The 26,392-nt window shown below is 40.6% G+C and overlaps 2 protein-coding genes across 2 annotated transcripts; both read left to right on the forward strand.

The window, feature by feature from the left end:
* The first annotated feature begins 11,986 nt into the window (after nt 1–11,986).
* Nucleotides 11,987–20,264, forward strand: tas1r3 (taste receptor, type 1, member 3). The gene is made up of 8 exons (XM_065954720.1): nt 11,987–15,562; nt 15,683–15,983; nt 16,310–16,666; nt 16,752–17,174; nt 17,292–17,489; nt 17,631–17,751; nt 18,260–18,630; nt 19,198–20,264. The coding sequence occupies exons 1-8, from the start codon at nt 15,360–15,362 to the stop codon at nt 19,783–19,785; spliced, it is 2,562 nt and encodes an 853-aa protein (XP_065810792.1). The 5' UTR covers nt 11,987–15,359; the 3' UTR covers nt 19,786–20,264.
* A 279-nt stretch (nt 20,265–20,543) lies between these two features.
* On the forward strand, nt 20,544–25,901 carry odad1 (outer dynein arm docking complex subunit 1). The gene is made up of 15 exons (XM_029276407.2): nt 20,544–20,861; nt 21,296–21,363; nt 21,484–21,580; nt 21,665–21,854; nt 21,972–22,097; nt 22,219–22,332; nt 22,424–22,491; nt 22,578–22,765; nt 23,385–23,519; nt 23,727–23,809; nt 24,122–24,290; nt 24,467–24,630; nt 24,731–24,834; nt 24,951–25,041; nt 25,137–25,901. Exons 2-15 carry the CDS (start codon nt 21,303–21,305, stop codon nt 25,191–25,193), a joined length of 1,647 nt encoding a protein of 548 aa, XP_029132240.2. The 5' UTR covers nt 20,544–20,861; nt 21,296–21,302; the 3' UTR covers nt 25,194–25,901.
* Nucleotides 25,902–26,392: the final 491 nt, after the last annotated feature.

Here is a 26,392-nt window from a genome sequence, read left to right on the forward strand (position 1 = left end):
TCAGATAGTTCACTACAGATGAAAGTTTGGACTAACTAACAGACTGACTGACAGGCTTTTTTCTTTGAATGACAAGTCAAGTTCGGTTTATTAAATCAGTCAGAAAACATTGATTATTATCAATGAATCAGAAAAGACCTATATACAATAGGACAGTGAAGCCTGAACCCAAACGAGGTCATATTCCCGAGCTTCCTGGAGTTCTGTTCCCTGAAATTCCAAGAGTTCTGCCGGAAATCCAGCATGAGGCAACAGGCCGCCCCCCTGAAAGGGTCGCAGAGTGTGAATGAGTCCACAGAGCGAGCATGGCCGTGGCTGACAGACGGACTGAGTCAGCGCCACATTCCAGTGGAGTCAAACATCCACTTTACCCTCTGCACACGCACCCCTCTGCACACACACACACACACACAACACACACACACACACACAAATGTATCATCTCCATAACCTAGTTTCTTTTTGCTGAAATAATCATACTATACAATCTACAGGTGTACTAAATTCATACCATTCACTTTACTATGACAAAACTTTTCCACTTTGCACTTATCCAAACCACATACCACAAAGTCTGTCTTACTCATGCACACACATACACTGTATTCCTTGTGCACACACTCTTTTATAACTGCTCCAGTCTTGTTACTCAATCCAAATGTAAACATACGACTTTTGAGATCTTTTCTATCGCATGAAGGTTAGCGCCTCTATTTTTCCAACTGTAGCTGCCTCGTTTATTCACTCAGCCAGAACTCGCACACACATTCACAAACTCACCCTTTGCTCAAATACAAGAAATCTGCCACATGACAAGGTCTGCTGAAGAATCGATAAAGCTTGGTACTCTCCCTTTTGCACACTGGCCAACACCTGACATACAATAGCAGTAGGCAGAAGATACTTTCGTTAAGCATATTGAGTTACAGTGTCTCTCTGTGAATATGACAGAGAGATTCATGTAAAACATAAGAGCATCCCACACAGCTACTCATGCTTAAAAGGATGCTGCCATGTTCATCTGTCCAAAGGGTAATTCTCTGCACAATCCAATCATGCCTTTACAGTGAATAACATGTAGCTGAGATTCAGCCAAAAGTCCATATCTCTGTACAGTTTTATAACTCTTTGCTACACTACTATTAAATGGAGAATAGACTAGAGAATAGACACCATGAACAGGTTGAGGAACAAATGCTGTTATGTCATACTGCTGTTTTCACATAGAACAAAATAATATTACATGTAGCCACCACTCTTCGGGCTTAACCTTAGCAGCGTAGTCAGTCTCTCGGCACATGTAATGTAACCCTCTCTGGTGGGAAGGAATTGGGTCTGGTGCAGAAGGTAGATCGCTACCAACTAGACATAGTTGATTGCATGTCCACCCACATCCTCTATCCGTTCTGGAAACAAACTCATGGAAGGGACTGGACTCTGTCCTTTTCCAAGTTGAGAGCAGCTGGGTGTGGGGATACTCACCCCCTGCTTGCCACTGTGTAGGGGTTTTCCCCAGTGAACTAGAGGGTTTCCTCACTGCCAATGCATGCTGCGGGGAGTAAGGTTCAGACTGTTGCGTGTGCTTATGCACCAAACAGCAGCTCTGACTATGTGGCGTTCTTGGAAAGGAAGGCGTTCAGGGAGGCTATGGAAAGAGACTTTATGTTGGCCTAAAGGGTGATCTGTCAAACCGTCAGAAAACTCAAAGGATGAGAAAGCAGAGATTAGCTCAGAACATTCTCAGCAGGAGTGGAAAACTGCTGACCCGCACTGGGAATGTCGTTGGACAGTGGAAAGAATGACCTGCTTAATCAAACTAACACGCCCTCCGATGAGGAGGCAGTCTGGAGATCCAGGGGAAGCCTCATCTTTATCCTTAGCAAAGGTTGCTGAGGTAACCAAAAAGCTCCTCAGTGGCAGGTTGACAGGTCGAGATGAGTTTCACACTGAGATGCTGAAGGCTCTGCACATTGTTGGACTGTCTTGGCTGACATGCCTATTTCATGTCATGTTGAGATCTGGCTGTGGAATGGAAGACAGGGGTGGTGGTTCCCATTTCTAAAAAGGAGGACCAGAGGGTGTCCTCCAACTATCAGACTGCTCAATCTCCAAAGGAAAGTTTATTGCAGGGTGCTGGAAATGGGGCTCCAGGCAATTTCTGCTCCTTGAATACAGGTGGAACAATGCAGATTCTGTCCTGACCAGGTCTTGACCCTTGCAGAGAGTCTGGGGGACGCATAGGAATTTGCTCATCCACTCTACATGTGATATGTGAACTTGGAGTACACAAACAACCATGCTCCTCAGGGGTCATGTGGAGGGTTAATATAGGGTACTAGGCCCATTTCTACTAGCAATCAAGTCACTGTATGATCAAAGAGAGAGCTGTGTTAGCATCCTGGGCACAATGTCAGACATGTTCCCGGAGCATGTTGGCCTCCACCAGGGTTGTCCCTTGCAGATTCTGTTTGTGATTTTAATTGAAAGGATCTCTAGATCTGCAGCCAGGTGTTGAAGGGTTTCCAGTATTGAGCTCATAATTTCATCTCTACTTTTTGCAGATTACGTGTATGTGGTTCTATTAGCCTCTTTAGGCTGAGACCTTCAGCAGGCATTAGGGTGGAAGGCAGCCAAGTGCGAAGCAGTTGGGATGAGGGTCTTCATCTCCAAGGCTGAGGCCATGGTTCTCTGCTGGAAAACGGTTCATTGCTCCCTCTGAGTGAGTTTCTGTCTCAAGGGGAGAAGTTCATGTGTCTCTGGGTCGTGTTCAAAAGTAAGGGTTAAATGTATTGTGAAATTGAAAGAAGGTTTGGCGCAGAATCTGCAGTAATTGTGCCGGACAAGTCTTGGTGAATTTACCACCCGATCTGTTACAACCCTTCACCTATGGTCATAAGCTTTGGGTTGTGAACAAAAGAAAGAGATCAAAAATTTAAGCGGCTGAATTTACTTCCCTCAGAGGGTGGTTTGGCTTGGCCTTAGTGATAAGCTGAGAAGCTGAGCCATCAGGGTGGACCTGGGAGTGGAGTCGTTACTTCTTCGTATCAAAAGGACCCAGTTGAGGTGGTTCAGGTTTCTGATTAGGATGCCACCAGGACACCTCCCTTTGGAAGTTGTCCAACTAGGAGGAGACTGCAGGGTAAAACCAAAGATCACTCACTCAATGGCATGAATGAACTGGAGGAAGAGGAAGCCATATTTTTAAAAAGCGGCGGCAATATGATAGGATGACAATGAGGAAGTGGAGCAGCTCAATGGGATAGATGAGACCAGGTGATGAGAACAGCTGATAACTGCAGGAAATTGAGTGAGCATGCGTAAAGGGGTGCATACAACCTAATATGAGAATGAACAAAAAACCCAGTATGCATAATATAGTCTTCCTAACTCAAATGTTGCAACTGTTGCATTTAAACTGATACATACATTTCTTAAGTCACTTTCAGGCTTACCTGCTGTTACAAAGTTGAATCGCAAAATAGCCAGATATCAGAGCAGTGTTGATTGAATAGTTTTGGACACATGTACGTGCCTCTTCCTTCGTAAAAAAAAAAAGAAGAGAAAATAGGATAATGAAATATTCCATTAAATGACAACTGACTTGACATAAACGAAAAGGCAGTAATTACCAAAAACTGCATTAAACAGGATTTAAATTCTGTATAGAAATGTAGGTCAGGTGGGGATTTTTCGAAATAAAATATTTATGTAGCTGTTTTTGCAAAGATCCTTAACAAGTAACTTCAGCAGTAAATACAATAAAAAAAGTACTTAGATGCTATTTTTAATGTTACTCTAATATATTAATACATCCTCTTTCTCTTTCTATTCCTTTGGTGTGGTACGTTGCAGTGTTTTTTTTTTCTGCTGTGCCATAAAGGTGTGTGGTAAACTCTGCCTGAGTCACATACAGGTGTTTTGCAATTAGAGGGAGGCCTCTAACACCGCCCCCTTCCCCTGGTTTTTTAGGTTTATAGTTGTGAGCCAGCCTGCATCTTCACACGCAAGCCCTGCTGTCAGTCAGGAGGAGCCACAGCACTCAGGATATCATTCATCACACCGAAGACAGTCGGGTGTTGGGGGGGGGCAGAGAAACAGACTGAGAGCTTAGTTGTCAGAAAAAAATACATCCACACTTTAGAGTTTTCTGTGCACCAGTTCAACATTATTACACATTAATTTTAAAGGGGTCTTCAATTCAATCAAAGGCCCTACCCTCTATTATAGCATGTCCTCATGAGGGCTATTACCACTGTATTATAATGGTGATGACTGGTATTGTCACTTACAGAGAGTAATGCAATGTGGATTTTCCTGTAAGGTGACCAGAGTGACGCAAAACCTTCATCTCAAGAGCACAAACTGAGTCATCTATCTAAATAAAATGCAATATACCTGCGGTGGCTACAGCACTGTCAGATGCCTGTTAACTTGTGTTTGAATTTTTGCTGCAGATACATCAGTTCTGCTGTTCAGCTTGGAAAAGTGACCTGTTTGAGGTCACGCATTATTTTGTTTTATGAGCCTGATAGAAGCCAAATTTTAACTAAAGGCTGTATGTAACAAGTTGACTTACCCTCACAGTGATCATTCTGTGATAAAAGATGAGTTCAAATGTTTTAGTTAACTACTTTATTTTGGACATATCAAGTTAGCCAGTCATTTCTGAGGTACATTATTTCTTGTTTCTCCTTGTCTTTAAAGCGGCCACAGCTCAGACAGCAAATATTCCTGGGGAAATTTGTACTCAAATGACTTACAAAAGACTTCCGCTATAACTTTGGAATACACCCAGTTATTAAAAGCTAACCTAAATACAACTGCGCTTGTCTGGGATCTTCTGAATTAGTAATTGCCAATTGTGTTCTAACAATCTCCCCTTATCAGTTCACAGGTGATATAATTTCAGTGTCTTTTTACCGCTTGTTTCCACTGCAACAAAGTCACTTAAAGCAGGCTATTGCAGGTTTAAATGTAACCCAGCTTGGTTACTAAAATACTAGAGTTTGGGACATATATCAGGAATATCCTTTTTTTTTAAACAACAAACATACCACCTCAAACCTTACCTCACAATTCCAACAATGAAATGTTACTTTCTTCCCTCTCAATCCCCCTTTTTGCCTCCCCTCTTCCCCTCCTTTCTGTCCTCAGGGTCCGGCTCTAAAAATAATTTAAATAGTGACACACTGTTAAGCAGCCTAATGAGCAGCTGGAAACTGCAGACATTGTGCCTTCATGCACAGCTCATGAGCAATGGCTGGAACATGTGGGCCAGTGATGGAGCGATAGGGGTAATGTGGAGGCTGCTGGTTAAAGGATGTTCACCAGCTGCAGTCTTGGTTGCTAATGAGCAGAGAACTGACAGCCAGGATTTTCATTATATGTAGAAAGAGGTTGGAAAAAGCCCAAATGTAGACGATCTCTTTTTTGAAGAACAATTCATCACTTGAATATCTAACAGTTCACCACTTAAAGAGACTTTCATATCATTTAAGGCTGGTTTACAGATATTAACTATTTTTAATAAAACACATTTCATATCACACTTGTCCCCAAATTCTAAGTGCTGACAAAAACTGTGCTTAAAAGCAAAACAAAACACAATATTTATATGTCAGTCCCATAGACTGTAAATATTAGAGAGGACATATTATACCCCTTTTCTACCTTTTCAAACAGTCTCCTGTGGTCTAAATGAAACATCTGTCCTGTGCTTTGCTCAAAATATAACATGAATCAAGCACCAGAGGAGGTTTGTGACCCTGTATAAACCAGCTCTCTCAGAAAGCTCCGTTTTGGGCTGTGTGTCTCTTTAAATGCAATGAGCCCCCCTGATTTTTCCTGGTAGACATCACTCCTCTGTAGCAAGAATAAAATAGCAGACCTACGCAAAAGTTTTACTCTAGGCTGGGGGTGGAATCCATGGGTGGAGATATTAAGGGAGGGGAGGTTATTTTTTCCCAGAATCCAACTTGTGACATCACAAGTTGAACAAATTTGAAACAGAGCACTTTTCTCGGTGTTGTAAGACTTATGCAGACCACAAACAAAGACGTGAATGGGTTTATTTCACATTTTGTGGGTCAGTAGACACTCAGGTTACCCAAAGATGCCTTCAAAATCACTGTCAATGTGGATTTTTCACAATATGTCCCCTTTAATGGATGAAGCCTGATGGATGTCACCCATCTGTTACTGCAAGGGGCTTTGGAATCCCCTTTGTGCTGGAAATGCTGTCTCAACCTAACTTTCAATCAACCTAACGACAGGCTAACAGCTGAAGCTGAGGCAGGTTTTAAGCCACTTTGAATTTGTGTTAAAAGTACAAATTGGAACATTGCAACTTCCTGCAGGGACTGTCTGTCTTTACAAGTTAGTTACAGTGTGATATAAACCATTTATTGAATAAGTATCAAGTTTTACAAATGCTTAAACAGATGGGTAAAAGTTTAGTGCAACTTGTGTTACCTATCTGAAAACAAACTGAAAAACTAAAGAGTTGTACATATAAGTGGTAAAAGTTAACTTAAACTAACTACTATTCTACTTCTCCACAGTCAACATGCACCAGTGGTTTCAGTGATAAAATAGCATTATTTCACAGAACACAACAATCAACACTGACCTGAAAGAATGGAAATATAATCATCTACTGAGAACATCTAACAACATGACTTCCACACTTACATAACATTAATGAATGATGATGACAGGGTGATTAAGAAAACTTCTTTGTATTTGTGATGTGGAGCATGAAAAGGAGGATGACTGCAGACATGGACAGGTTGCCTGAAATGACTTGGCATAGGGCAACTCTGAACCTGTACTGAGGAGGCCAGACACCCTGAGGGTCAGACTGCGGCAGCTGGTATGTTTCTAAAAACAGGCCCCCACAAACCCCAACTCCACCTCCTCTCCCACTCCACCTCCGTTCTTCACAGCAGATGCTAATCCCCGTCTGTCTCACTGAGTCAGAGGGAGAGTGAGACCTCCTTTTAATAAACCCACATCAAATCACCCGGTGACTGACAGCCTCAGAGTGTGACTCAGACTTTGGACGGAAGCAGAGTGAAAAGGTTGAGACAATGAGAGAAAAAAACTGAATGAGAGGACTTAAGAGAGGCAGAGTCATGCAGTGAGGACAGAGCTCCAGGCTGCAGACTATCAAAGCTTTCATCTCCCTTCATGTTTCTCCTCATAAACAGCTTGTAACCTGGCTCTATGCCTTCGTCTGAATGACTCTGTCCCATGTCAGCTCGGCCTCTTACATAAGTTTGACCTGGTAAAATTCCACAGAGCTCGCCTGCTCCCCGCTCATCTAACTTCCAAGTGTTCCAGCCCGTAGCGACAACAATTTGTTACTGTTCGGATCCCGCCGCCCACTCGTCGGATGTTTTTCCAGCTGCTCACAGACAGGCTACCTCACTTCAAATAAAGCCTGAACGGGGGAAAGGCTAAACTTAAAAGAGAGTCCATCATCTGACAACAGTGTGTGTCATTATTGTGAGTGGTCTTCTCTCTTGCTCCCATGAGTCCCATCAAGCTGCTCGGTGTGGATGCTTTTGCTGACACTGACCATAACGCTTAAAAAAGCACTTTTATCATTCAGGGAAATTTTAAATTACAACTCCCTGTGTAATTTGCTATATTCAATAAGGCAATTTTTCCCTTTTGAAAAGGACAAACTTCAACAAACTCAATTTACCCCCCCCCCCCCCCCAAAAAAAAAAAATATATATATATATATATTTGATTGTTAAACTTTAAAAATATATATATATTTTTGGGTCATTTTTGCCATTCATTGGATAGGATAATTGAAGAGAGACAGTAAAGGAGGAGAGAGTGGGGGATGACTTGCAGCAAAGGGCCAAGGTGGGATTTGAACCCACGGGGACTGCGTCAAGGACTATATCCTCTGGAGATATTGTTATCAAAAGTTGCTAATTTACACATTCCACAACTTAAGAAGAAATGTTGTCTGAAAATGTAAGCCCATCTATTCTAGGTCTGATTTTGGTCTTCATCAACCTCTGAGGGAATTAACCCACATATTTTTGTCTTTTAAATGCTTCACTATGTTTAACGGCTAGTTGCTTTTAGTTGTTTTTGTTTTTTTGTGCTGACGAATAAGAAAGCATTGAGAGCTATAAGAGTGGGTAAAAACAGTGCAAATGTGGCCAGACAGCCAAACAATGATGAGTTTATCTACAGATCAGCTGATTATTCTTTGTCAGATTGTTCTTACTTTGTCATTTCATACAGGATGTATGAAAATACATATTATCTGCACCTAAAATGTTTTAACATGTTTTATTCCATCTTCAATCAATGACACAGATTCTTTTTTTGCTGTAGAGATTTTATTTTTACTTTCGGAAATGTCTCATACAACCATCTGTCAGAAGGAAAAAAAACGCAAGCAGGAGAGCAGACGAACTCAGAGATCACAGATAACTCGTCTGATGAGTCACAGACCGGAGGATAACAGATGAGAGCTATCATTTAGCTCTGGGATGTAACATGACACCACACACAAAAACACACACACTTGAATTGACACGCAGACACACACGCTATAACACCCCCACAGTCTTACATTACAGACACAAACTCAAAGTATAAAGTGCTCTGCTGCATCACTCATCTCCATTTGAAATCCATGCGTTCACAGAGTGTAGCATTAATACAATGGAGATACACACATCTTGACTGATGCAATTCAAAAAAACCTACACAGTGTTTTGCTAAACACCAAGCACACTGGTTAGGAACCAAGGAAAAGGGGTTGTGGATGGATCCTGGAACAGGACAAACTATATCCTGTCATGTTTTGCTTTATTGTGGAGAGCTGGGAGATAATCAGTAGGGATTCATACAGGGAGCAAAGCAAGCCCAAATAAGCAAATACACTTGAGAAAACAAGCTCAAAAACCCGCAACCAGCAACCAGCAAAACTGCGACTGACAATATTTGCAAGCGACTTTACAGAAAAACAAGCCCAAAGTCACTTATAACAAGCGGACTTGGCAACAATGATCACTCCCTTCAGGCTGCACATGATCCACAGATCAAACAAAAATGCATCCTCATGTTGTAACATAAATGTACTGCCGCCCAATCCCTCTGCAGAGTCTCAGAAAAGAAAGCAGTGTTTAAAAAACACATGAAAGTGCACTGGAGATCTGATGATCCAAATGTCTGATCTGTTGCATCCACTACCTTTTAACCAATCAGATCACACGGAAATCAGAGCGTAAACACAGGAGTCAGGTCTGCTGTTTGGTGTGCACGACAATGGAGGACCCTGTGGATCCACTGCTTCAGGCGAGGATGCTAGGGATCGCACCGGAGCATACAAGTTGCCACCTGATGTTTTTATTTCATTTTCCCTCTTTTTTTCGCTTATAGGTAACCTCAATGAATGCACCTGATTGGATAAACATGCAGAGCTCTGCTGTATTATTGTCTGTACAACATGAACTGACCTGCAGTTCACCTGTCCATAATGTCAGCCGAGTTTACACAGCTGTGACAACCTGGACGCATGTGCACAAGCTGGAAGATAACCACATACATTTGTCACTTTCAGAAAATCAAGATTGCTTGTCTTTCTTTCTGCTCCCTCCGTCTGAAGAAATCAAGCAAACTTGTCCACCACTTAAATCAGGATCTATGCTTTTTGCGTGTCAACTGTGTCAGCTGTCTGTGCCGATCCCTTTTTCTGTTCTTATTATTTCATAACACAGAAGAAGTGTTCAGCACATGATGAAACATTTCTCTCCTCCTTATACTAATGATTCAACAAGCTCATAAAATCCATACTCTTTCTATAAACCCAGTGGGTTGCTGGCTGTATGTCAGTCGTTCACTGCTGGGTGAGTAGCAGAGCAGGCAGTCTCAGATGAAGCCAAACACTCTTGTCCCTGATTTGAACTGTATGGTTTTTCAGAAACAAACACCAAAGTGTTTTTCTTCCCCGTGACCTGCAGGTTAGTCAATCCTGACTGAAAAAAATCAATGTTTCAGTCCTTGCTGGTCAGTTGCTACTGCATAGGGAACTTATTGAATTTGTATTTTTGGTTAAATTAATCAGTTTTCTCACTCTTTTGTTCAACAAAACTACTAAACATCAGAGTCTAAATGTTAAAGCCTAATATAAAGCTAAACATCCACAAAGACGTTTGAAATCAAAGATGGGAAACAAAGCATTGGCCTGAAAAGTCTTCAGACAATAAAACAATGCACAAAAATGTCATCCATTGTTTATATAGCACTGCACATGTGAATGTATGCACAAATACAAGTTGCAACACACTTGTTAGCCACACACACACACACACACACACACACACACACACACACACACACACACACACACACACACACACACACACACACACACACACACACACACACACACACACAAGGGTTGAAGACACGAAGAAGAACAAGTTTTACTGCTGGAAGTGGGGGAGGATGGTTCCATTATTTAACCCTTGAGGGTGAGGTAAAAACACCTCTGTAGCACACATGTTCAGGCTGTGATTACACTCGCATACAAGCTTTTCAGCATGTGTAAACTGAGCTGTGTTGCACCACTACAGATGGGTCAACCTTGACCAGACGCCCCCGCTGCCGTCATGCAACAGGATCTCTTCCCACATTAAATCCCTCAGCATCATTGCCACAGAGCTGATGAGGACTGATAGTTTCATATCTCAGGGCAGCACAGTTTTAGTGTTCTGCTGCCTGGCTAAACTGGCTGTCCTCACTCTGCACACAGAGGCTGGCTAATAATTTGTCAGCCCCTGTGGGGTATGAGGCCAACATGTCAACAACAGGCCCAGTGTTTCGAAGGCCAGAGATGGAGATTAGAAAGCACGGCTGATCCGGCCACTCTTCGGGGGAGGGGAGGAGAGGGGGAGGGCAGAAAGGAAGGGTGGTATTCCTGGGTCTCTCTTAGGAAGGGAATGTAGCTCACGCTGTGTTTTGCAACAGGCATGGACGTCTGTGGCCGAAGAGACACTTGTGGGATATCATTTTGCCAACAAGCGCATATCGATGATTGCAAAAAAGCACCATGTTTTCTCAATCCGAGAGGTGTTGTGCAACAGTGTTCCCTCTTGTGCAGGTCATAAGGCTAACCCATGGAAATCTACTGACAGACGCAGGAAAATTGGCATCAGGACTACAGGAAACAACATGTTTCTTCAAATTCAAAGAGAAACAAAACATTAGAAAAAGAAAATGATTTCAGTATGTACGCAGGTTGACTCCCTTCTGTTATCAGTTGCTCCAATATCTCTTTGCTGCATGTACCTGCTGCCCGCACAGTTGCATGAAGCTCCACCTACACTCCATCACCAGCGACACAATATGTGTTGTTCTGAGTTTTCTCGCGTCAGGCCTGCAGCTCCTTGTGACATAAATATTCTCTCTCTCTCTATGTACAAGTAAGAAGGATTTGAACCCTACAAGCCCCGAAGGATCTGTGGATCCTGGAGAAGTAACACACAAATCTGACATCTAGTGGCTGAGCCTTGTAATTGACGCTCAGAAATTGTTGGGCTTTCTAAATCAGTATGCTAAATTGAATGCCTTTAAAATAATCTGTGCACTTTAGATGCACAGAGAGCGCGAACTACATGTACAGTATGAAATGTGGACTAGGGTGAGTTTAAACAAACTATCGGAAACATTTTCTCTAACTTGTGTCCACCGGTAAGACATCCAGGCCTAAATAGTAGCTGCAATGTAATACATTGAGAAAGGTAGCTAAATATCAATAACTGATAATGAATTTAATTATCAGCACATTTGAAAGCATCTCCATGGACTCTGAAAAACATGAATGCCTATTACTGAATATGTGGTGGGGAGGAAACGTTTTTTAAAGCCTTTTGTTGCCCCAGAGGCTGCGTGACGTCTGTCAAATTAAATCACGTCATTTAATGTCCTTTAAGCCAGCATTAGTTTGGGGTCGAAGACGCTTACCAGACCTCTGTAACTTACTCCATAACTGGCATAACACACCTGCATCTCTGAGCAAACAGTTTGCGGTCGAGGTGAACTGAGGTTAGACGCCAGGATTTGACAAAGAAGAAAACAATATGTAGAATAAAAATTTAAATATTTTTCAATTTTAAAATAATTATTTACTTTTCACTCAAAGTGGTGAGAATAAAGAAGAAAAGGGACGTTGTTTAGGAAACAAAAGTGTTATCTTTAATGCTGATGGACCACAACATTCCCTGCTTTTGCATTGTGATTGAAGCCAGGTCAGATAGATCCAATATTACAAAACCCAGACAACGAGACCAAATCTATGTGCATTAAATGATTTAAGCTTCTCTTTCATCTAACATGAAATTCGTCTCAGAGAACACACTAAGTCTAAATGATCATGACTGCATTCTGAACAACCCAGAGGGAGGATATACTTTCATGACTAACGTAGAGTTTCTTTCTCTATGAGCCAGTTAAGCTTGTGTCAAGACGCTAAAAAACATTTTTTTGTAGGCTACCTGGAAATAACAGAAATGTGTGTGTGTGTGTGTGTGTGTGTGTGTGCGTGTGTGTGTGTGTGTGTGTGTGTGTGTGTGTGTGTGTGTGTGTGTGTGTGTGTGTGTGTGTGTGTGTGTGTAGTGTTGCTGCAGATGATTAGTGACATCTTTCTGCAGCTGCACCACAAAACAAGGCGTATGATTCAAGGTTATAATTCATGCTTGAGGAAGAAAGCTGCTCAAACATAAACAAGATGTTTATCTGGATCCACTGTCTGCATCTGAGAACAGACACAATGAGCCAACAAACAAGACAGTCACAAACATGTAAGTAATTTTAAATCTCTCTGCAAATAAAACTATCCTAACTCTTCACAAAGAGGATAAACCCTTGCATGCAATGCATTTGTGTTAGAAGAACAAACTGTAAGTGTTATGAGCAGACAGGCTGTGCTAAAGACAAACATTGAATTTCATCACCAGGCTTCTTACGTCAAGATGACTAACAAGATAAGCGACAGAATACGTCCTTTATGTCCCTGAACAATCCCTTACTGAACCTGATTCTCAAATTGGACTAGTGTGCCAAAAAAGATAAGTACTTGAAAGTAGCCTACATAAAGTGCAAGTTAATGCAAGTACAAAGAAGTTTTTTTTTAAATGTATAAGAAGGACCTGCAGTAGTGCAGTGAAGGTTTCTTAAGTGGTTTTCAGGTGTGCACACTAATTGCATTGCACTTTCTATGCCAGCTTGAGTAATTAATTCTTGACTTTTTAATCAAAGTAGAAGACTGTGTTAACGCCCATGTGGGGAAATCCATTGACTCTGTTGTGTGCAGACTTCAAGGAGATAAAGCCCAACTCTTCTTTGTATAAATAGGTTTCCCTTTTGTTTCCCTTTATAATTTGCCTGTTGTTCCGGCAGTAAATCTATGCTGCAACTCACCTGGATGGTTGTGTGACATCTCTAAGTCACAGTACATCCTCAAGCCTGTGAACAATTTGTCCCTCCCTATTAAAATCTCACTGAAATGAAAATATTCTGAGAATTATTATTGTTAAATGTTCAGATCTTAATCAAAGTATAAGTTATCAAATAACTATGGTGTTTGTGATGCTTCAGGTGGTGTCAGCTAAAATTTCATTTTCTGTTTAAAGGTGAGGGACTACTTAAAACAAATGTAGTTTGATGAGTCACATTATCAAGCCTCCCCACAATATTACATGGCAATGCTACTAGATGTGTCTATTGTAACTATTAGTGTCTGTTTGTTTATTAAGATTACTTACTTACTTACTTTTTATTGATCCCTGCAAGGGGAAATTTCAGTTTTTACACTCTGTAGTCATGCAACACACACATAGGCTGAAGTATATACACAGATGCACACAAACAGGATCCTATGGACATGCACTAAGGGAGAGATGTCAGAGTGACAGAGCAGCCCACAGTGGGCACTCCTGAGCTGGTGGTGGGGAGGGGGTTTGGTGCCTTGCTCAAGGGCACTTCGGCAGTGCTCAGGAGGTGATCTGGCCCCTCTCCAGCTACCAGACCAACTTCCATACTTGGTCCGCACCGGGACTTGAGCCGGTTCCCAACCCAGGTCCCTACAGACTGAGCTACTGCCGCCCCTTTAAGATACCCTTTATCCCTTTAAGATACCCTTTATCATCTGTGTTTAACACTAGCTACTCTTCCTGGGGTCTCCATATCTTCATTCCAAGATTTAGATGACATAAAAACACATCCAAGACATTCATACTGACAGTACAACATAACACATGACAATTGTCAGTGGGTGATCATTAGTTTGCTGTTCCTGCTTATATTAAATAATACATTTAGTTAAACAATTGATTTTGTCATCTTAGCCATACTTTTATAATTTGTTTTTGTTGTTATTTGTGTGGTTTGGAGATATCAAAACATTAAGCCAGTGACCAAGAGCTTTGAAAATTAAGTAGCATGTAGCGAGGGAAGTTGTGATATAAACATACATAACATACTTCTATATGAATGATTGTCTATTTTTCTCGTAACATTACACAAGATTAAAAAGTGCATATGTTTACATTGGGTTTTGCAAATCTATTGGGAGGAAATATGTCAATTAGCTTGTGTGGATGACAAACAGCCAGGGTTGGTTTTGCATGCAAATGTACATGCAAACTAATTCAGAGGTGAAAGAAAAACCTTACAACAACAAAAAGAAAACATTTAGTTAAAGAAGAAAATCTACACAGTATATGTAATGTATTATTAATATTAGCAGTATCTCAATCTATACTACTTACCATTGTTTTTAAACAAGCACACAGGTTGAAGTACATTTAGAGTCATTTAAACTTTGATGAAATGATAAGCCCCCCCACAGGAAAACGGGCTTTGCCAATTGATTAATATATCAGTTTTATGCTTTATGTTTTAAGCATTTACTCTGCATATGTGCTCATGTCCTCACAGAAACTTACACCGTAGAGAAACAAAGAGCAAACCACAAGCAAATGTCAGGAAAATTCACCGGAAGGATGAACCCAACCTGCAAAAAACTGACACACACATGCAAAAAAGCACACAAACTCACACACAAACACACACAAGGTGCAAAGTGAGTTTTTTCCTCTTCATGTTACATATGACAGCTTTTATTTTGTTATACCACAAATGTAAATGTAGGTGACCATTTAAAGGCCAATTTGATGTGATTTGCAGATACTTTAGAGGAGAGGAGGGGCCAACTGCACCGACTCACTTAAGGTGATTTTGCATGCAACAATTTCTCCTGTTGTACCCACACATATGAACACTGTTCTTTTCACTCTAGTCTACATCTGCAGCTTTTCAGCATCATGGCTGCACTTTTCGCTCTGCTGTTTTTGTGCTTGACATGCAGCCTGAGTTACAGTGTGGCATCTCCTGAATGGTTCAACAACATATCTACCAACCTCTTTGATTTGTCGGGGGACATCATGCTCGGAGGGCTTTTCCCAATCAACGATATCACCAGCAACCTGAGCCAGAGGCGGGAGCCTGACAACATCAGTTGTGAAAGGTAATACAAAATAGTGATTTTGTTTTTACTAAGTGGCGGTATAATCTAAGATTCTGCACCAAAATGAATGCATAACCTGACTTTAATGGCTCATTTTCTATTTGTCCTGCTTGTCCACAGTGTAAATAATTTTGGACTGGGCCTGGCTCTAGTCATGAAATTTGCAGTAGATGAGATCAACGCACATCAAATTCTGCTCCCTGGCTTCAAGTTGGGGTTTAAAATCTACGACACATGTAGACAAGCAGCCGTCGCGATGAGGCCGACCATATCTTTTCTCACTGAAAAGTCTACCAACGCACTTTCTGTCCAGTGCAATTACACCGACTATGAGACCAGCATATCAGCCGTGATAGGTCCTTATAGCTCGGAGATGGCGTCTACCATAGGAAAGCTGCTGGGATTCTTTCTGATGCCACAGGTTTGGTTAATGAATGTTTCTGATCATACATTTCTAGGCTTAATTAATTTCCCCCTAAATCAAACAGTGTCCCACAAGGAGATGACTCCTGGCTTTCATTTTTAAATTAGCTGTATGACAAAAAAAAAATCTAAACTTTTATCCCCCATGAATTGTTTTAGCGTATTTATATTTTACAGTGTGATAATAACATAGAAAGCAGCCACCCTCTCGCATTTCAAATGAACCCACAACTTCAGTAAAGACACATTGGACTTCTTTGTCCATAATGGTCAGGGCTGGCTCACAAAACTAATGCTGGTATTATATGACTTTTTCCCCTACAGATTAGCTTTGGTGCCACAAGCGACAAATTAAGCAACAAGCTCCTCTACCCGTCCTTCTTCCGCACAGTGCCCAGTGACAAATTGCAGGTGGAGGTCATTGTGCTCTTGCTAAATGAGTTTAAGTGGAACTGGGTGGCCATTGTGGGCACTGAGGAAGCGTACGGACAGGGAGGTGTACAAGAATTCTCCAAAACAGCAGCAAACAAGTCTGTGTGTGTGGCCTATCAGGGCTTGATTCCTGTGTACAGTGACCCCGAAGCGATGGTGAAAACCATCATCGACAACATAATAGCAACCAATGTCAGAGTCGTGGTACTGTTTGCACTCCCAGAGCAGGCTTTGATCTTTTTTAAAGAGGTAAGTGAAGCAGAGAATTATGGTGTAATAGATTTGATAGAAAATAATGTATTCAGGACCAATAATCTGATGAAATCTACAACAGGTGATGAGGAGGAACGTGACACGCGTGTGGATCGCCAGCACAAGTTGGGCGATCCATTATCTGCTGACTTCTCTCCCAAATATTCAATCAGTTGGCACAATCATTGGATTCGCTGACGACAGTCAAACCCTGGATCTGCTGACCCCCTACACGCAGGAGCTGTTCACCAAACTGAGTGAGGAGAGGGCGAGGACCCCACCTCCAACACCCCCACCAAAGTCTGGCAATCCTGATAATCCCTGCCCAAAGTGCTGGAGCATGTCACCTGTTAACATCAGCCTGGTGGAGGATCCTGTAGTGAAGCGCTCAGCTTTCGGTGTGTATGCTGCCGTCTACAGTGCAGCACAGGCACTGCACAACCTGATGGGATGCAATGCAACTGCCTGTAAAAAGGGGTTAGAAACAAAGATTTATCCATGGAAGGTAATTTTTTTAATCCATATTTTCTTCTTCTAGAAATGTCATAACATACTCTTTTAGATAAAAATGATATACTGTATATCACAAAATACAAATGAAATAATGGTTTTTCTTTTGCAGCTATTGGAGGTTTTAAAAAGTACATCTGTAGAAATAAATGGCAAAGATTTGGTGTTTGACAGTAATGGCAACCCAAACATTGGTTACAAAGTACTCCAGTGGGTCTGGAATGACTCTGTTTTAGCTTTCCAGACGGTTGGAAGTTTTTACAAAAACCTAACAATCAACAAGACCCTTTTCACATGGCACACTCCAAAGGTAAATTTAGCAATTTGATAAATATTTCAAATATATACTCTTAAGAAAATGTTTTGTTACATTACTACTAGTCAAAATCCAGTTTGGTTTACTGAAATTTTGCATTGTGGGTCTTTAACTGATATGCTACAACTTTTGCAGGTTCCTGAGTCCACCTGTTCAGCAGCATGTGAACAAGGACAAGTCCGCCGAGTCAAAGGCTTCCATTCCTGCTGTTTTGATTGCATCAACTGTCTACCAGGCACCTACCAGGCAAACGAGGGTAATGTGGTCGCACAAACACGTTTCATCATTTGCCTTAAATTGATTATAATATTTACAAGTACTTTTCCTTCTCAAACTAATTTCTACAAGAAAGCAAAACGTATTTCTCTTTATAAGTGCATTTTAGAAATATGGCTGCATTAGGTCAAAACAAACAATTTGGCCCATGTTTTTCATGGATTTAATGAGTACATGTTCACCATGGTGAACAGTGGTGGCACTATGCAAGTCTTTTTTCCCCAAAATGTTAATCTATGCAATATGCAAATTAACTTCTCTACCAAAACAATAGTGCATTTTTTTTCCAAATTACATGATATACTGAATTTTTGAGAGGAAATCATTTTTGATGATGGTGGTTTCATACAATAAATTATTCTAGCTGGGTAGTCCTCATGGGGAAGGTTAGTAGTAATGCAAACAAACAATGCATCACTTACAGTAATGGTTTGATTTGATTGTGTGCTTGTTAAACCAAATTTCCTCCTGTGCCTTCTGACGTGTAGAGGACATCCAATGCACTAAGTGCCCAAAGGGTCAGTGGTCTCTAATCCGCAGCACTAACTGCACTGAACCCACCTTTGACGTTCTGTCCTGGGACTCCACTGAGGCTCTGGCGATGATGCTTGGTGTTGTTCTGCTGCTAGTATGTCATGGATCTGTTGGAGTAGTGTTCTTAAAACACCGGGGGACCCTGATGGTAAAAGCCTCAGGAGGAAGCCAGGTTTTTCTAGCTCTGCTAAGCCTGATGGGAGCTTCCCTCTGCCTGCTGCTCTTCCTGGGGCAACCGGATGATGTGGTGTGTCGTCTTCAGCTGCCCCTCACCTGCATTTTCCAAACAGTTGCCCTCTCCATTGTCCTGTTCATCTCACTACAGGTGAGGAATGAAATGAAAAGCATTATTGGACTTTATATGAGATTTAGTTTGGACCAAGAAATATGATTGGCCAGAGGCACTTAAACAGAGTACAACCACACTGGGACTTTTCACTAAATGTGCCACTCAACTTCAGGTGATCTGAATTATGTTTTGAATTAACATTACAGACAACAATATTTCTCAAGATCTATTAAGCTGCTAAGCCTACCTGAAACTCACACAGGCCACCAAAACAACATTCCCTTATCTACAAGATTCAAAGCAGTTGGCCTGTGGTTATGTGTAGATAAAACAATGAATAGTTCAATAAAGTCAATCAAGTAATGAGCGATACTGAGGAAGCCACCATGTGGTTCGCTCCAATGTTTTATGTTGTGCAATAAACTTGAAGTTCTGCTAGAAGAGCTGTTGTATAAAGGCAACATCATACTTGTAGTTCTGCTGCTATACTGAGCATACTGATCATGCTAATATTCAGTACAGAAGCACTCCTGTCATGTGATATTGCTTAAGAATGAGGCACAATAAAGCGAGCATGTCGTAATCACCCCTCTTTTCAAACAGATAGTCTACATATCAGAGTTTCCAGAGATGGCTGCCTCTCACCTGCATGTACTCAGGGGTCCTGGAAGCTGGCTGTTTTTGTTGGCTTGCTGTACTGTGCAGGCTTGTATCTGTGGCTGGTTTGTGCAGGCGGGGCCCTCTCTGTCAAACTATCGGGCAAGTATGAAGATAGACTTTGTTAGAGCATTTCTGGCATGTCCAGTGGAACCCTTGGGTGGGTTTGCCTTAATGCAAGGTTTCAACTGTGCAATGTGCCTTGCATCATTCATGTGCACCTTCATGGCAGCAAAGCCTCCTCATCAGTATAACCTGGCCAGAGACATCACCTTTTCCTCCCTGCTCTACTGTGTGTTTTGGGTAACCTTCATTCCGATCTACATAGGCTTGGAAGTCAAGAATAAGTCTATTGTGCATGTGACTTTCTCTCTGGCAAGCAACTTTGGACTGGTGGCAGCCTACTTCTTCCCAAAATGTTACTTGCTGCTGAAAAAACCTGAGCTCAATATAGCAGAACACTTCTGTACGTTTCTAGAGGGTGTCCCACCAGCTCAGGAAGAACCACAGCCAAACCCAGAACCAGAGCACTGATGTTAAATGGATTTTTTAAATTGTTATTTTTTTAAGATTTGAATAAAAAATGTTTGCTATTAATGAGTCTCCTAGCTTAGACTTTTAGTTTGGCTAACAAAACGATGCTACTGTAATTTATATTTAAAGTAGTTGAACTGGCCTATACTTTGATATCAATATTTAATCATAAAAACATGAGATGTATACATTAACCATGTACAAAGTATGCAACCAGCTGTATATTTCATTATAATAAAGTCTACAACAATCTGTCTACAACAACAAGTGTGGTTTTACAAAAGTTTTCACAATGAGGACGTTTTTAAGATCGCTATTGTTAACATTTATGCAACAATGATAAAAAAAAAAGGGGGTAAATAGTGTCGCTGTTTAATTTTTAATCTTACATATTTTTACATTAAGCAATGCCGTGCTTTAACCATACACTGTAAATATTAGCCTGGTCATTTTATCTACGTATGGATGTTTTCGGATTTAAAATCTGAAGTTCTCACTTAGTTTGACAAGATTTACTTTACTTCTGTACACATGTGTGTGCATGGTGGTGTATGATGAGTTCAAAGTCAGGCCTAGGCCTACATTAAAAGAAAAATGCTACTGACAGCATTCCAACACTGTCTGAAATAATGAACTCCAAATAAAGATACAATAATTATGTAATAAAACTTTCCACCGCAAATAAATACACTAGTCTACTCACCGTGCTCTGCAGAGAAGCCAGGGCCTTTGTGTCGGCTGGCCCCATTCCTCTTCAGCTGCTCAGGTTCGCCCCCTGGCGTCAGCCGGATTACCTCTAACCAAGAGATTATTATGTTTTGCGGCTCTTCTTCTCAAGTTATAGTGTTTAAAAAAAGATATATCTAATGTTAGGGTCGGTAGGTACATGCCCCAATAATGGTCAAGCCCTACATTACAACTTTGCATCCCCGGAAACATGTCTGCTGCCTGAGAGACGTCACCCAGGGATATTGAGCCCAGTAGTACCTAGCAACGGTTTCTAACAACCCATGTTTCTGTGGGCGAGTTGTGTGAGAGAGGTTTCACTTTGTCTTTACTTTTTAAACTTTAAGCTGGTGAGTTGTTCCAATTATCAATACTATCGTAACTACATTAACCTTCAGAATGAAAGTTAAATGTGGATTCTCCAACGAAAAAAATATTGGGAGAACGTTGTTTTCTATGTTGTTCTGTAAGATGACATTTTTACTGAAACAACCGGAAAGGAAAAGGAATTACTTTAGAAGGTCATTATCAAGCAAATGATTTGGGCCTTGGAGACAAATGTGTAGTTTTTTCTTAACATAAACAACCACTTAAAAAAACGATTAAAAAAAAACAACAATCTCTTACTATTCTCAGGGTTTAAAGCTAAATATAAGACTAAAGATCAAGGCTTTATTAAACATATTGGTGAGAAGAGTTGACAAGGATATGCTGCTAATCCAAGCTCAGTTTGTATCTGTAAACAACATCTATTTTCTTGTTATTCTTGTCCATTAACGCCCAGTGGAGCCATGCCTCAAGGAAGATCTGCTGCAAGTGCACGGTCAGACACCAGTGAAATGGATATTGATGGTACAGTCTATGTTGGTTTTGATGCAATTATAAACAACAAGGTCTTGATGTGTGCTAGGTAATCTAGCCAGTCTCAAGTGTTATACAACTACAATGTCTAAATGCCAATTTTCCAAGCAGAATCTGAGATGGCCAAACTACAGAGACAGTTCAAGATTATGGAAGGAGATCGGCAAGCGTACAACCTACAGGCCAGGGAGCAGATCCGCAAGCAAGAGTGAGTTCGCACTACACCAGCATCACACAGTCATTAGTGTTCTCAATTGCCTGAATGGCTTTTTTTTATGTGGTGTGGATGAAGGCGGGAGATAAATAAGCTGCAGAAAGAGCGTGAGGAGTTGCATCGGAATCTTAATGCATGTAAGAGCTCATCCCGCCAACAACAGGACAGTGATGACACCCAGAGTCTACGAGCTCTGCTGGAGCAAAAAGACATGCTGGCCAAGGAGCTGGAGAGGGAAAAGCAAAGTCAAAAAGATATAAATAAAGAGGTGAGTTAAGTCCTTTCCCCTCTGTTTGATACTTATTCAAGTTTATCCTTGTGTTTACCTGTATTTCTTGTTACACAAACCAGTTAATTTCATGTTTTGTGAATGTAATATGGGCAGATAGCAAACATAGAGTTAAAGATGGCAGAGCTGCGAAAACAAAAGGTCAACACTAGTGATGCACAGAGGTCTGAGGTTCAACAGTCACAAAAGGCCATACGCTCTTTGGAATACAAACTGGACAGAGTGAGTGCTGAAATTCATTACAACAAAAACCACAGAAAAGACGGATTTGGAAATTAACCCATGTAAAAGTTGGACTTTGTGATTTTACATCTAAAGTTTGTGTTGTTTCTATCCTGTCCAGGCCTTAACCCGCTTCAATGAGCAGCTAAGCAACAACAGCCACCTGAGAGAGGAGTTGCAGACTCTTCAAATTGAGCGTGTCCGTTTCCAGCAACTAAAGAAGAGGCTGGAAAAGGTCAGAAGTTATGCTATAGATGTCTCTCTTTTTTGTTTTTGCAATGTTTTACAGTGGTTTTACTTGTCTGTGCATTTGCTTTTTGTTGTAGGAACTGTACGATATCCGCAAGAGGATCGGGGAAATTGTCACCATGTCCACTGCTGCTTATGATGCCAGGTCAGATTTTTGTCTGTTGTGAAGAGTGATATTCACCTTGTGGTCTTTGTTGTTGAGTATCTTAAGTACAAAGCTCTCTACTTCAGGGTGGAGGCTCAGTCTAAGATGACCATGATGAAAGAGAAGGCAGAGAAGGAGCTTACCCAGTACAATGCAGAGATGAAGGAACTGGAAAGGGTTATCGCACACGAGTGTAGCCTGAAAGAGTTTATGTCCACTAAGTGCAGCGAGAAGAGCGGACAGGATGACGGCCATGAGATGGGACACAGACAAGGTTTTTGTTTTTTGTTTTTTTACTGCTGTTGTTGCCTACTTCATTTCACAATCATGGCAAAATTGTTACCGGCCCTACCTTGGTTGATAATACATTATCTGTTAAATCTAACAAAAAATAAAAAATAAAAATCCATTATTCTTATTAATTGCTTGGAAGAATATCCTACAATATAACCCGTTGGCACAGGCTACATAAAAGTGTCCCATTATGGTGTACATGTAGCACAAAAGTGAAGGTCTTTTATTAAATGATTTTGATAAAATAACTACTGGACTTAAATTGAAGTGGTTTTGGGGATTCTGTTTTATTTTCTGCTTCTGTGGCCTGTTGCACCAGCTATGTAAATATTCGGTTTTAAACATAGAAACCCATCAGATTGTAATGGTACGGTCAGTGGGTCCTTGAACATTGAAATAGAATTCAAAAAATCATTATCACCGTGTTTGCTATCTTGTTTTGGAAACTCATAGCAATATAGACAAATGTGAAAAATATTTTTTTCAGTATAAAACTCTCAGTTTTTCAGGTATGTTAAACTAAAGAGGGATGAATGAAGAAGGAAAACCCCTGGTTCAGATGATACTGATATGATTGTTATTGTACTTGTTTGCCTCAGTGTCAGAGCTGAAGGAGCAGAGGAGGATGGACTCAGGGGAAGAGTCTCTGGACACTCTGGAGGAGGTTTTTGAGAAGATCCAGACTGTGACAGGCGAGGACAACCTGGACCTGCTGGTCACCAGGTTCATTCAGGGTGAGACTTCCAACACAAAGTGATTATTTCATACTCATCAAAATGAACATTACACACAAAAAAAATATTTTCTTATTCATTACTCAAGTGTCTGTTAAAGCATGTGAAATAAATAATAAATAATTTTAGTTATTGATTGAAAAAATGAAAAATCAGTTAAGAAGAAATCAGTGTGTATCACTTGTGTTTTTCTGTTTTTCTGTGTAGACGAAGACCGGAACTTTGCACTCTTCAATTTTGTCAATGAGCAAAACAATGAAGCTGAATCTCTGAGGGATCAAATCAGTCAGGTCATTTTGTTTTCTCTATTTAACTTTCCACACTGGACATTAAAGTCTTCCAATTGTAACTTTACACATTTGCTTTTACTCCTACTCAGTGAGAGTAGTATCTATTGATTTCTGTCAATAAGATCATAAACAATCAGTAATAAAACATTTCATGTGAAAGAGTTCACATGAATTGGGATTATGTTCAATTTGCATTATGTTCATTAGATAGAAGTGTTTTTACAGAAGTTAAAGTGAGTTAGACGCTAGTATCTATTAAGGATAAATTATCTATACACTGGTTTGTTAACACTGTAACATGTCAATCCGCAGATACAATCAGAGATCGAGCAGTATGGAGAATCAAGTTTGCAAAAGGAGCGAGATCATCGCTCTCTGCTGAGAGGCTTTGATGAGAAACAAAAGGAAATTGAATACCAAGCTGAGGACTACGAAAACCGAGCCAGCATCATAAGCAAAATCCTGGATGAGACAAAGACAGGTCTTGCTGTGATTTTGTATCAAAATACATTTTCAAGAAAATGACAAACAATAATAGACTAGTGAAAGAATTCTTTTTTTATAAATAACGTGCAAATCTACAAATACAGAAGGGATTTCATAAAAAATAAAACACTGCAGCCAATTCACTGTACTCCTGACTCTCATCCCTCACAGGAGTGAACAGCATCTTCTCTAAAACAGAGTGTGACCGCTCAGTGATCGAGGATAAACTCGGCTCCTCTGCAGGGATCAGTGAGAACAACATCATGTCCTACCTGGGTCTGGTGGAGCAGAAGACCAATGAGCTGCTCACAATACAAGCTTTCCAAAACTCTAAAGTAACACGTGCTTCTCTCCTTTCTTTACTTACATATGTTCCTGTTATTCTTTTGTTTCTGTATTCTTAAAATAATATTTATTTGTATTTGTAACTTTTAGGATCTGGAAAAGGACTACAATCCTAAAGACCTGCCCAAATTTCTTTTGGGTCAAAATCCTGAACTGCTTCAGCACAAAATTAGCATCCAACCTGCGATCAACAGGTGGGTCTTCTATCTGTTCATTTTGATAGCCATGTTTGTAACTTGAATCCATACATACAGTAAACTATTTAACCAACATGGTAATGAGGTGTTTGTGTGCTGTTCGGACTCGCTAGTTTGGATTATGATGCAGAAGACTCTCCCGTCACTGATGAGGAAGAACGGCCACTCTCACAGGGGGAACTTCGCAGAAGAATAATGAAAGGGGTAAGAGCAGTTAGTCCTACATTCAAGCCATTATTTATGGTTTACATGATGAGCAGCTTTTGAAACATAACTCTTTATCTGGATATGATTTATAGGTTCAGAAGAGAGAGAGTTCAGGTCGACAGGCAGCAACTAAAGCCTCAAAGATTTGAGGCTCCCTCGAAGACCCACTGTTGCAGAAAATTCACCTGAACCTGGTGTAGTTCATACTCACACTGAATACTCATCTGCAGCTGAAGGACCTGTTTACATCATAATATTGAGGCTATGACAGCAACCATGTTGATCAGTCATTTTTAAATTGTTCCAGCTTAAACATATGATTCATTAAAATGTTTTAATGTCAACTTTAACAAAGAATCATTGGCCTGCCCTGTGTATAACATGTTTCATTACTTTAGTTTGAACTAATTTGATTTAGAGCTATAAAATGCTTTTCTCAGACTCCAGTAACCAGCTGTCCTTTTGAAGTGTCACTTGCCATCTGGCTTTGACTCTACAATCTGCTCCGAGTACAGCCGCCCCTCGCTGCCAGCACTTCTTCACATGATACTTGCTGCTATGCTCTAAAAGGAAAGGTTGGGGGCAGCAGAACCTTTTGTAATCGTAATTGGCATGCCGAGTCCTTGATTCTGTGTTCCAAAAAAAAAAAAAGGAGGTGCTTTAGTGTTTTACTGTAACCTCAGATGTTTGGCTAATTGTTGTTGGTGTTTTTTTTTTGTTTTTTTTTAAAGATGTAGTTTTGAATCAAATGCACTTTAAGATTAATTGTCACAACATTTGTATTCATACGAACTATCCTCTAAATCAGTGGTTAAAAACTGGTCTTGCCTCAGGACCCACCACAATAAAAAAATGAGACCCAAAGTTTGGCTATTTTTCAACCAATGAGATTTGTTTGAAGAAAAATGTTGCAGTTCTTTGGACCATATGACAGAACACAAGACAGGAAACCAAACAAACATGTTTCAAAAGTGTTTTTTTTTTAGACTTTCGCAACTCCTAGACTTAATTTTGGGTCCCTGCCCACCACTGCTCTAAATGACCCGTCAAAATACGTCTCTTTTCTTGTGCTCCTCATGTAAACCCATGTCACAGTTAGAGAACAAAAAACAGGAAGGACCAAACTGCAAAACCAACAGAAAAATGCTTTATTTAAACAAAAGAGTAAAATGAAAGAAAATTACTTACTTTCTCAAAAGTACAAAGTACAACTTAAAACTCCATGAGGAGAAAGAAAAGAGCCAGAAGAAAGCACTGGAAACTCTGGAAGGTAAAGATGTATGAACTGAAAGCAGAGGGAAGCTACACAGAAACTAAATACACAGGAGCAAATCAAAACCAGGTGTGA

Source organism: Labrus bergylta, chromosome 5, assembly GCF_963930695.1.
Source record: "Labrus bergylta chromosome 5, fLabBer1.1, whole genome shotgun sequence".
NCBI lineage: Eukaryota > Metazoa > Chordata > Actinopteri > Labriformes > Labridae > Labrus > Labrus bergylta.